Raw genomic sequence first — 13,397 nt, forward strand, 5'->3', positions numbered from 1 at the left:
TTTGGATTTGAAATGATGCTGTGTTGGTAAATGTTAGATTAAAGCCTATATCAATATCGCCCTTGATCTTTGCCATCTAATTCTGGCACAATATAAACTTGTTACATGAGATCATAAACCGAAATCTGCCTTTTACCTTTAACCCATTAACTGTCGTACTCTGGAAAGATACTTATTTAAAAATGTGACCAGAAAACTCGTCCTTTAAATATCAATCGATTTAAATGATCCCCATCTTGGGGGGAAAAACTCAAACCTGGACCACGTTTTTTGTTTGTTTGTTGCTTTAGGTCTCTTCCAACACAATTGAGGTTATATGAGAGACCGCTGAAACAAAAAAACAAGCAATCTAACAAAAATAGTACAAATGTAAATCAAAAACATAACCTAAAGATATCATAAGCTAAATTATAAATAACCAAGAACAAACAGGCAGAAGATTTACAGAAAACAAAATATCCCCTGTCAAAAATACAATCACAAACCAAAGAAGCAGGATAGGCTAGTAAAGAGAAGAAGAAACGACATCACTATCGGATCGTACACCCATGCGAACATCATAGGTATATGATTCAAGGGTGATGCTCCCATCCAACCACCCGCTGGACTACGCTCATGGTCCCAGGAATGAGAGGTTTTGCTAAGATGAGGGTCAGGGTCATTTAAACCGAATGATATTTGAAGGACGAGTTTAGAGTCTTTCTATAGTACGGCAGTTGACAGGTTAATAAGCAAGAAAATTGTAAAAATAAAACAAAAAACATGCAGTTTAGGAAAGCAAATAAATTGTAAAAATAGCTAACCAAACACAAGAATGAACAAAATAAACATTAGTAAATGCAATAGAGAATGAAAATATATCAGAAGTTGATATTGACCAAGTCATAGGATGGTAGTAATGGTGGTAATGCAAGGAATATATACGGGCATTCGTCAAACAATCAAGTTCTGCCTCTACCTGTCTTCTTTTTCATCTTCCTTTTCTTTATCTTCTTCTTTCCCTTTCTCAGGATCTTCCTCTACATGTTCCTCAATTTCTGTTTCTTCTTTCTCTTCCATTTCTTTTCTCACTTTGCTAAAGAAAGCATTTGAGGAAATTAAATGGTAAATTGACTCAAAGCGGGGAAGGAAGGGAAAATAAAGTACCAAATGTCCCAAAATAAAAAACATGTATAAATCATGGAAGAGACTAAAGAAGTAAATTACAAACAAACAAACAAACAAACAAAAAAATTGATAAAAATGCAAAATAAAATAGCTTCCCGAAAATATCTTCCTATATAATCTTAAGATAGAAAAAAAAACATTTTGAAAATGTGTTGATAATAAAAGATAAAAAATAATTGGGAATAAAAAAAAAACAGAAAGAATTTCTGATATGGGTAATGAAAAGACTGATACAACAGAAAAGGCAAGATAATTTAATATTGCAAAGACTGAGAGAACAAAAAACATAGAAAGCAAAATCCAGAAAAATTCATGAAATTTCATAATTTTATACAGCAAAAATGAACCTTGTAAACAACATGGCATTATCTAATTCTGAACCACATTGTTCAATCACTACTTTTTTTCACAAAACAGGAGTCTTGATTTGCGTCCTATAAGATCAAGTTGGTGATCTGAAGGTGTCCAACAGAATCAGTCAGTATGTTGCAATAGAGAGAAGCTAAATTTTCTGACACAAAAAAAGTCTCGCATAAAATATTGATTTAATTAGCACAACTATCAAACTTAATTTATGCCTAAAATGCCTAGTTATATAAAGGAGGACAACTTCATATAACATTTTCCTCTTTAAACGTAATTCTTTCACATTTTTGCAAAAGATGTATTAACATTTTGCAAGAAAAAATAATTTAAACCACCATGAGACAAAAGTCAAAAAGAGAGAAATAAAACTGTAAAGAAAAACAAAATAAAGCCATGAATCCAATAAAACAGCCTACAAAAAATGTGTAAAATTAAATCATATGCAACAAAAAGAATAAAGGGAAAAAAAAGACAAAAGCACACGTTTTTTCTCACTAGGAAACAACACATACAATTGATTTCAGGGAATAAATAAAGGAAAGAACGATGAAAATATGATGTTTACATACCCAGGGTTTGCCAAACGCTCATCAATGTCTGTAACTAAAGAAAGAAATAAAAATCAATTATCATTGAGTTAAAAGCTATTAATGCTGAAATTTAAAAAACGATAAATAATTTATTTTCTTTTTACAATTTAAGAAAAATCTGAAATCTACTTTTATTTGACAATATGATTTATTTTTCCAGATTTTGTCATTCATAAAAATCAGAACTTCCTCTGGGTACATTAGGTCTTATAATGCAATCAAAAGTAAAACCTAATGTATGCAGTAGTAATAGTTTCCCTAACTCAATGATATCATAAGTGATATTTTGAACCACAAATATAAAGACAATAAGCCATAGGAAATACATCCTAGGAGGTCTCTAAATGAATTTTAATTGCGCATTTTGTGGTGAGAAGCTGACTTTTTCCATGCCTGTTCTTAAATAACATTATTTCATACAATCTTATGTTGTTACATAGAGACTTGGGCACCTTTAAGATAGTGTTTAAATTCCCACCAAAAACTATATGCTGGAATGCTAAAGCTGATTTTTCTTCCTTGCCTGTTCTTTAATAAAATCAATTCATAAAATCCCATGTACTTTCTTAGACACCTGCACAGCTTTTGGATATTTGTGCTTTAATTCCCCTCAAAAACGATAATCTGTAATGTAAAATAAACTTGTCTGAAACGGACTCATCAAGCAAAGAAAAGGCAAGCAGTTTGCGTTATGCCACATGCCATTATAAACAAATTGGAAATAGCTCGAAACAACAAAGTTCGATGTCCTCACTTGCCATAGCAGTGCTCTAAGATCAGTAAATTAATCTGTGAGAAAATGGATATAGGAAATAGTATTGATATCAATTGAAACAAAAATTATCCCTGAGTGAACACATTAAATAAAACAAATCTATCATCACCTTACATTTAAAGCATGAGTCACATCAAACAAGACAACCGAATTGTCACCTTACAATCCAAGCATTTTTCACATTTCTTTTTTGGATGAATAAAGTACATTATTATTATTAAACTAGACAACCCAATTATCACCTTAAAATCAAAGCCTTTGTCACATTTAACAAGACAAACTTATCATCACCTTACAACCAAAACATCTGTGAAATTAAACAAGACAAGCCTATCATCACCTTACAACCAGAGCATTTGTGAAATTAAACAAGACAATCCTATCATCACCTTACAACCAAAACATTTGTGAAATTAAACAAGACAACCCTATCAACACCTTACAACCAAAACATTTGTGAAATTAAACAAGACAAGCCTATCATCACCTTACAACCAAAACATTTGTAAAATTAAACAAGACAACCCTATCAACACCTTACAACCAAAGCATCTATCATTTTAAACAAGACAAGCCTATCATCACTTTACAATCAAAGCATATGCTAGCCTGTTTCAGTCTCAAACTCCTACTTCTACTCAAAGAGATCCAGACCATTTTGAATCTGAACATGAAAAAAAATTTTTTTTGTATCAATGAGTTAAGATGTGAGCATCAGAGTGAACGTAATTAAACATATCATTTTTATATTTTAAAAGTAAATGTGAGTTGATGTTGCTATGTTTGGTCACAGACCCTGATTCAACTATTATATTCACGTTACAAAATAAAATGTTTTTATTAGATACACCTTCACATTTGCTTTCTTTTCATTCTGGATTACCATCATTTGGCTTAATTAAAATACTAATAACTTTTTAAAATGTGCAACTCTCCCAGGGACAAAATTGTTTGTTTGGTCTTTGTTTCTTTGTTTGTTTGTTTTGGGGGGTTTTTTAATGAATCAATTCTGTCAAAACATCCCACGTGCAAAAATAAAAAAATTATCTAACGTGCGCAATGTAATAATAAGAAACAGATTTTCCTCCCAACAGCTTTTACAAATTAGTTTTATTTTGAAACCCCAACTCAAAGAGAAATAATGGTATTGTTATAATCCTACAGCATGGCAACGCAATCGTGTACCATGACCATGGCCGACTAGAGTATTATAGTAGGGCTATGACCTTGACCCATCTTTAATAAAATTCAACTGACAGTCAGAATGCAAAAGTAACTATAACAGTCGACACGGTGGCAAACATTTTGCCTGACTTCAAGGCATAAGTCCATTCAATTCAAGTGTGAACGATTTTCTTGCCAAAAGCTGAGACTATCCAGCCTATCCACTGCAAAACAGATAGGAATTGCAGGTAATGGAAATCTGAATCTATGAAAGATCTTCCCCATGGAAAAAAAATGTAGCTCTATGAAACGCACTGAGCATTACATAAATAGCATATTGCTAAGGTGAACTTTCAACATTTCCGCAGCAAAGAAAACCAAGCATTAACTTATAAATAATACAGCATACAGAGCAACCAAAACAAAAATTAAATCTTTGCTAATTTTGTTTTAGGCCAGACAATTCATTCTTTGAAAAGAGCAAATTCATAAAATTATAATGAAAAATAATAAAAGCAAAAAAAAAAAAAAACCTTTCTGCTGTTCATCCCGTTTGGCTTTGAGTATATTACATTTCATGTCCTCTGGAGGAATGTTGGCAGCTCCCCCTGTGAATTTGACTTGGTTGTTTTGGAATGTATTCACATCCTTCCTCTTGGTAGGGACGGGTACTGACTCGTCCAGGTTTTTCATTTTTGCTATGGCCTTCTCAGATTCATCTGTTTTCATGGAGGGAAAGAAACCATGACAAGAATTTTAAACTGGGCAATACTTCACAACAAACAACAACATAAAGCTTTACATCAAATGTGTATTGTTATTGGGCTGCTCTGCAAAATAAAAAATAAAATTCTAAAACATGATTTTCGGACTGTTTTTTGTTGGTGGTGTTGTTTTGTTGTTTGTTTTGTTTTTTTGGTTTGTTCTGCTCTCCTTTTATTTTTATGTTTGGTTTTTTCTTTTTTTTTCTTTTTTTTTTTTTTGGGGGGGGGGGGGGGGGGGAGAAGAGGGTTTTTTAAAAATAGGAATACGTATTGTTTACTCTCTAATTAGTATTAGATTTTCTATTCCATTCAACAATTAGTGAATTCAAGCAGAAATTAATGATTTAGGAAAGGATAAAACTTTGAATGTGCTAGAAGTAGAATAAAACAAAGAAGCCAACAAAAAAACACAGACCTTTCAGATTAATGTTATTATCCAGATGTACTCGAGAGGCACTGGCACCAGCCCCATCCCCTGAACCCTTCTCCAGAGCAGATGATTTGATGAGACTATCCAGCCTATCCATTGCAGAACTTCCTGCCTCGAGACTCGTATCCAAATCATCTGCTGCAGCTGATGATGATGAAGCAAGCTTACTCTTCCTGGCACTGGGTTTTGGGGGCCGGGGTGGTGGACTGTCTGGGGCACTGTTATTCCTTGTGCTGGATCGTGTTGTCGATGAGCTTCTGATGGAAGCTCTGGAATTGTCAGGATCTGCATCAAAGGTTGTTTCAACTGATGCTTTGGTGGCAGCAATAGCGGCTCGTCTGAAATGGATTTGTAAGGTTATCTATGTATGAATCTGACATATGGCATATTTCATGTCATTATTTGAATTATGACAATGATCCATATATTGAGAGACTCACTACCAAAATAAAAACAACACAAGTAGTTTCTAAAACCATTGTATATTTCCAAAAGTTCATAATGACAGTTGCATGAATTGATTCAATCAGTTCATCTTTTAAAAATGATCTTCAAATCACATCTAAGGACCTTCGGTCACAGCTTTATTATATATGCATCACTTAAAAACTCCAAAATATAAAATAAACTGGGTCATTAAACTCAAAGAATGAATCCTAAAACTGAAAGGACTGTAACATGGTTTACCTGTTCCTCTCTTCTTCTATTCTCTTCTTTCTGTCACCATCTTTCATTTTATCCTCTCTTTCCTTCCGTTCCAGCGTTGGTCGCTTAGAATATCTCTGACTAGGCTTTCTTTCGAACTTCACACTTCGTCTTGCTCTATTTAATGTGGTGGTTTGGTATTCTGTCCTGCCACTGAAGATGAAAATAAAGGAAAAAAGGGAATGAAAAAAAGAAAAGCTGAATTAGCACTAGTAATGGAAAAGAGAATCAACAAAACTGGGAACAGGATGGGTTGGATTAAGGTTAATAAATCGTGTGTATTATACATATTTTTTCATTAAAAAACAAAAACAAATTTAATAGCATAAAGGTGTGAATATTTTTCGTTTTCTTTTTTTTTTTCTTTCACCTGTCTTATTTTCTTTTCTCCTTTAAAAAAAAAAAAATGAAGGAATGATTCAGCAAAAATATGTCTGATTCAGCTTCCTTCTTAAAAAAAAAAAGGAATGGAATGCAAACACTACACATATGCATCTATCCTAATGAGAGAAAAGCAATATAGTGAAATTAATTAGTAATATCGATTAATAAATGTCTTTCACATGAAATGCATATTACACTATTATAAACAATTGAAAAGAACATTATATGTGGATTTTAACTCACTCAACCCTAACACCAACTATATCCGTAGTATACCCGGGTTACTTTTACCCATGCCTATTTATTACATTTTTCTGAGACAAATTATAGGCGTAGTATCAAAGTTAATGTTCTTAATTTTTACATGTTAATGATACTTGAATAAAACTATCTACGCACAAGCTCAATTTTAATACATTTTTTCCAATTTTAAAAAGGAGCAAAAAATCTCTAGGATTGAGTGAGTTAACCCTATTTCTTTCTTTATATAAATTATACCTGTATCGAAATCTTGAACCCATTCGTAAGAAGTTTTGCCTCTGATTTTGACCTTTGACTGGACCTTTCAGACGGAAAAATGCATGATGTTCTACGGCACATTTCCACAAATGTTTACACGCTTTCTCGCTATTCAATCGAAACTGAAAGGAGTGGTCTTGACTTTGACCCTGTGAAGATTTATAAGAATGAAAAATCACTATCAACTAAAACACAATATCTTCCACACCCATTCATAACTTTCACAATCATTCATAAAACACTGACACCAGATATTTCAACAACAAATAATAAAATCTATTACTATAATAACATACTAAAATCTATTATTAATAAATTGGTTATTGTTTCACTTTATTCAATGTAAGAATCATTTTTATTGACATAAAACAAGCTATTCATATTTACACAATCTATTTCAGACCCGATAAGAGCAAAAAATAACATCAGGCGCAGCAGGTCAGAATGAAACCATTGAAACATCTGTTTACATTTCTAAGAATTGTCATTATAAAGAAATATTCTTAAGATTCTTTTTTCTTCCATATATATATATATGTATGTATGTATGTATGTATGTATATATATTTATATATATATATATATATATATATATATATATATATATATATATATATATATATATATATATATATATATACACATATACACGTACATATATGTAGTAGGATTCAAATTCAAACTCTCTTGGGAAATTTAAAAATATGATTTTCTCTTGATATAACCTTTGGGTGGAAATCTATTCTTCATTTTTTTTTTTTTTTTTTTTTTTTTTGGAGGCAATACGAATAAAAGTACATTATCCTCCATGACATGAAAAACAGAACCATTCATTTCCCTCCAGATTATTTCACTCCAACAAATACTTACCGATTCATCATCTTCCACAGCCACCAGCATGATCTTCTTGCCTTTAAAATCTAATTTAGTCATCTTGGGCCTACAAGAAATCAAGCGCAACAGAAATTTATTCATACCTTGTTCAAATAATCATTCTTATCCTCCTACAACTGTTAAAAAGTACAACTATCTTTGGTGCGACAAGATATATTTAAAAGTAACAACCAAAAAACTCCCTGGATTGTATTTCTCAAACTGTAAAACAGCCACAAACTTCTTACTAAGATTTTTTTGTGTGTGTGTCTTTGATTAAAGATTGTATTTCTCAAACTGTAAAACAGCCACAAACTTCTTACTAAGATTTTTTTGTGTGTGTGTCTTTGATTAAAGATTGTATTTCTCAAACTGTAAAACAGCCACAAACTTCTTACTAAGATTTTTTTGTGTGTGTGTCTTTGATTAAAGATTGTATTTCTCAAACTGTAAAACAGCCACAAACTTCTTACTAAGATTTTTTGTGTGTGTGTCTTTGATTAAAGATTGTATTTCTCAAACTGTAAAACAGCCACAAACTTCTTACTAAGATTTTTTTGTGTGTGTGTCTTTGATTAAAGATTGTATTTCTCAAACTGTAAAACTGCCACAAACTTCTTACTAAGATTTTTTTGTGTGTGTGTCTTTGATTAAAGATTGTATTTCTCAAACTGTAAAACTGCCACAAACTTCTTACTAAGATTTTTTTGTGTGTGTGTCTTTGATTAAAGATTGTATTTCTCAAACTGTAAAACTGCCACAAACTTCTTACTAAGATTTTTTTGTGTGTGTGTCTTTGATTAAAGATTGTATTTCTCAAACTGTAAAACTGCCACAAACTTCTTACTAAGATTTTTTTGTGTGTGTGTCTTTGATTAAAGATTGTATTTCTCAAACTGTAAAACAGCCACAAACTTCTTACTAAGATTTTTTTGTGTGTGTGTCTTTGATTCAAGTAGTTCTTCAAACGGAAGTTTCTCAATTTTTGAAACATTAAATGGAAATGGTTTTTTGTTTTGTTTTGTTTGTTGCTTTAGGTCTCTTCCAACACAATTGAGGTTATATGAGAGACCGCTGAAACAAAAAAACAAGCAATCTAACAAAAATAGTACAAATGTAAATCAAAATCATAACCTAAAGATATCATAAGCTAAATTATAAATAACCAAGAACAAACAGGCAGAAGATTTACAGAAAGAAAAAAAATATCCCCTGTCAAAAATACAATCACAAACCAAAGAAGCAGGATAGGCTAGTAAAGAGAAGAAGAAACGACATCACTATCGGATCGTACACCCATGCGAACATCATAGGTATATGATTCAAGGGTGATGCTCCCCCATCCAACCACCCGCAAATGGAAATGGCAATTGATCCCGAAATACTTGAGCTTGTATATAACGTAATATCCACATAATGCGTTCACAGCGCTTTGGTCTATCACAAAGTACTTTCTCCCAGATCTAACAGCTACCAAATTATTATTGGATGAATAAGAGGATCAGAAAAAAATTGAGAATAACACCAAGGATCAATATCGGTCCCTTTGCTTGTGAAGTGAGCGCTCGGCCACTGAGCTATCAGAACCTCCAGTATTTGATTAGATCTTTTTAAAAAGGACAACTCATTTCAACAAATTTAAAACGAAAAACTTCTCAGCTCGGGATACATGTTTTGTACATATAAAATTTTAATTTGCAGTGTTTACGTCAATGGATACAGGTAATAATGACTAATATCATTGGGAAGTAATGATGATGACAATGACTGATGATGATGATGATGATGATGATGATGATGATGATGATGATGATGATGATGATGATGATGATAATTGTTGTAGTAATGGTGGTAGTGGTGGCAATAACGCTGATAGTGATGAAGTTGGTGATAATGATATAGATGGACAGGGAATTATAGTAATAAAATGAAAAGAAAACATATGCAGAGCCTATCCTCTCACCAGAAAAAGAGTCCTATTTTATGAGGGCCTTCAAATACCAGGATGCCAGTTGGAGTCAGGCCAAGACTGTAAGTATTACCATCACGACCCTATGGAAAATGAACATGACTTAAATACGCTTTTGTCAGTGTGTAATCTGACTGGATGAAAAGTTTGTTTATCTGATAGTGTTTTTGTTATGTGTTTATTATTTTTCTTATTGTTTTGCGTGCCAGTGTGAGTGTGTGTGTGTGTGTGTGTGCGTGTGTGTGTTCTTGTTTGTAATTTCTTGTTGTTTTCCCGTTTAATTGTTGTTTGTATGTTGTTTGTTTTGTTTTGGGGTTTGTCTTGTTTGTTTTGTTTTTTTTTTTTGGGGGGGGGGTTCCTTTTTGAAAAATTAGAATATTTTATAAATGAAAATTTGATAATTGCAGATGATACTCACGCCATTCTTTTTTTAAAACAAACATTTGAGAAAAAAACAATTAGGATTGGGAAGAAACTCTCAAGATATGCTTAGCAGTAAAACGACTAGAATAGAGATAAAACTGACCATGACTATGTGGTTGTCCACCCCATACATCTCCAACCATTTACATTTATACAAGTACTGTAATTCTGCTTGAGCTGGATTTTGACCACTGTAAAGGAAGAAACATATAATTGTTAATGCATTTTAGGTATTTAAATATATATTATAATATTCTCACACCTGAGGCGTAATGTGTATCAATACTGACGTCTTGTATGCTTTAGATAGATCAGTCCAAAAATAAAAATAAAAATAAATAAATAAAAGAAATGCATTATTTCAAAATCAGACTGTACACCTTTAAATAGAGAGAGAGAGAGAGAGAGAGAGAGAGAGAGAGAGAGAGAGAGAGAGAGAGAGAGACTTGAATTTCATTAAAATCATAATGTACACCTTTCATTAATCTTGTTACAACTACAAAGATTACCCTCATCAACAAGAGAACAGCAATAGCAAAGCAACTCTGAATTCGCCTCTCTTGGTGAAAATGGTAAAATATTACATCTCTTTTTTTTTGTTAAACTCCTCGTTGTAAATGGTTAAATAATGAAAAATTATATAAAAACAAATTGTTCAATGCACTTACAATTAAAATTTATAAAAATTCATAATTTGACAGTTCTGTTTTGTTTAATATTTTTTTTAGATGCTTTATCCAATGAGGTAACGAAACAGTAAAGGTTTCCAACAAACCTGCAGTCCTTAAACTTTTCAAATATGTCGATTTCCATCTGTTCAGTCTGCTCCGGAATGAATCGAAACTCTGACACAGTGCCCGGGGTATGGATATCAGGATCATAGTCACCAAGTTCAGCTGTGATAAAATGAAAAAATAAATAAATAAATAAGAATGTTTAAAATTACCATCATTCCCTTGACCAAACCCCAACATATGCAGAACACAAGACAAAATAAACAAGAGACCATGATTTAAATTCCCCATGCCCTACAGGCAGAACCAAACAACAGATTAAACTCCTTTTCCCTTCAACTGTATCTCTTTGGAATCATCATCAATATCATCAAGTGCCAGGCCTATTGCAGACATTGGCGATCATGTCCCTCCAACCAGATCTGTCATCAGATCTTCTCAATAGCTCGATTCCTGTTCCTCCTCCACTAATCCATCAGTTCAGATTGTCCCTTTGGAATATGCTCTGCCAAAAAGGTCGTCGATACTGAGTGCCCCTGGCTATTTTACCGCAATCCTGGACGCTGGGGGACAACTCTAGTGTGGGTCCTTTGAAGGGTTTTGGTGATGTGATATTTTGTGTACGACGTCTTATCGTAAACATTGTAAACATGGACCGATATGTTGATCTTACCATACCTAAGCATGAGGCTAAAATGTGTATCTGCAAGCAAGCAAGCAAGTAAGCAATCAATCTAGTCTTTTGATAAGTTATCTGATTGACAAAATTTTGAAAATTTAAGTGATTTCAGGTTTGGACAGTCATAACAAAACAAAATCTGAATTCTGGAGTCCGTTTATTCAATGCTGAAGTCAAGAATATACCATCAACTCCTTTCAGTAACGATGGCACTGGATTTTGCAAAGATTTGAATTCACAACCTACCACCTTGACAGAGTTTACATTGCATTTTGAAATTGTTCACACTGCATTTTGCCATTGTTCAAAAAAAAATTTTTTAATTAAAATTTAAACTCATGATGTCCACCATGACAGAAGCCCATTAGTGTTCTGGCAATGCACATAATTTATCTCCGGCTCATTGACAGCGACAATCCTTGCAGACACACAAACATACATACACACACACACACACACTCTCTCTCTCTCTCTCTCTCTCTCTCTCTCTCTCTCTCTCTCTCTCTCTCTCTCTCTCTCTCTCTCTCTCTCTCTCTCCCACCTCAGCCCACCTAATACCAAGTAAAGTAAATGAGCAATTAGAGTATGCTTCTATCGGATTTTATCTCCTACCCAAATCTCTCATTAAGGTTCCGCATATTGCCCTGGTTTGAAAAGGGTCCCATGCTAGACAATAGCAATGTGTACGTGTTTTGGCTTACCTCTGTCTCAAATGGGGAAAAAAAATATAACAAACCAAAGCTATCAATGTTTATTCAATTACGCATTACTACGAAAAGAAAAAAAAGAATGAAGGACCGGCATTATGATATTTATGGATCGGCTTTATGATTTTTATCAAGCGAACAATCAAAATTATTCTTTTTCTTTTACCTTTTTTACGGGATCGGGGGGGGGGGGGGGGGGGGGGAATAACATTAGAGTTTCCTATAACACATCAATCCTAATTCATAATTAAAAATTTTTTTTTTTCAATATAAAAAGACAAAGAAAATGTGGAACATTTAGGGAAAAAAAAAATTAAAAAGAGTGTCCATTTAAAGAAACGAGGAAAACAGTGCAGGTCGCTGAGACAGACAGTGGAAATTTATTGAAATCTGACGCGGAAGTTAGAGAAAACAGAAACAAGGTATACTGAAAAGACACAATGTCTTTCGTTGCATTAATAGATTGCCATTCCTCTCACTTAGTTAAAAAATATCAATCCGTGGGGAATTCAGGAGTCGCTCATATGCCCAGTGTCAAAGCACTACTAACCACAACACGTTGGTGTTGCACTTCCCATCATGGGATTGGAGGGTAGTTGTGACTGAATCAAGAAACATGCATAATATTATATCGACATGCATGATTCAATTTTGTATAACCCTCGATGTCGGTGAGGTGAGATTTAAAAAAATAATTTTTACCCTGTTTAAAATCAGTAGTTAAAGCGTTTAATTAGATTAATGATCGAATAGAATTGAAGTGCAAGCTGTGTTCATAAACGACTGGACGTGTTCATGTTTGCAGATCCCGAATTAGATACATTTTATCCAGGGAAAAGAAAGAAGAAAGAAAAAAAGGAAGAAAATGAAACGAGTAAATAGTCTGGTTTTAGGCCCGATGACGTTCATTAACAGCACACACTGTTCGTGTAAAGATCAATGTAACATCCAGGTGATCTTGTAGGGTAATTGAAGTCGCCATTGGACTGACAGATCAAAGACAGATGCAGCAACTCAACAACTTACCTTTTCCATATGTTCTGCCCTCCCTTTGCCCCCCCCCCCCCCCCCCCCTTCCCCCCAAAAATATATCGATATTTCGATGAAAGAGGCAGCTAGCTTTTTATGTATGATCTTAATAAGAGAGA

General features: G+C 33.3%; 1 protein-coding gene across 12 annotated transcripts in view; it reads right to left on the reverse strand.

The window, feature by feature from the left end:
• LOC144964255 (uncharacterized) overlaps positions 1–13,397 on the reverse strand; it is a 56,410-nt gene that overhangs the window by 19,324 nt on the left and 23,689 nt on the right. For 3 of the 12 annotated variants that reach the window (XM_078898318.1, XM_078898323.1, XM_078898322.1), the window contains exons 6-15: positions 10,905–11,025; positions 10,233–10,320; positions 9,701–9,789; positions 7,735–7,804; positions 6,844–7,013; positions 5,944–6,114; positions 5,242–5,594; positions 4,596–4,781; positions 2,103–2,136; positions 959–1,075 (exon numbers count right to left, since the gene is read on the reverse strand). In XM_078898318.1, the coding sequence (XP_078754444.1) occupies positions 959–1,075; positions 2,103–2,136; positions 4,596–4,781; positions 5,242–5,594; positions 5,944–6,114; positions 6,844–7,013; positions 7,735–7,804; positions 9,701–9,789; positions 10,233–10,320; positions 10,905–11,025 (1,399 nt within the window). The remainder of the gene's footprint in view (positions 1–958; positions 1,076–2,102; positions 2,137–4,595; positions 4,782–5,241; positions 5,595–5,943; positions 6,115–6,843; positions 7,014–7,734; positions 7,805–9,700; positions 9,790–10,232; positions 10,321–10,904; positions 11,026–13,397) is intronic. The other 9 variants (XM_078898319.1, XM_078898324.1, XM_078898325.1 and 6 more) reach the window with 3 other exon arrangements.

Source organism: Berghia stephanieae, chromosome 2 (genome assembly GCF_034508935.2).
Source record: "Berghia stephanieae isolate SIO BIC M18660-M18661 chromosome 2, UCSD_Bste_1.3, whole genome shotgun sequence".
Taxonomy (NCBI): Eukaryota; Metazoa; Mollusca; class Gastropoda; order Nudibranchia; family Aeolidiidae; genus Berghia; species Berghia stephanieae.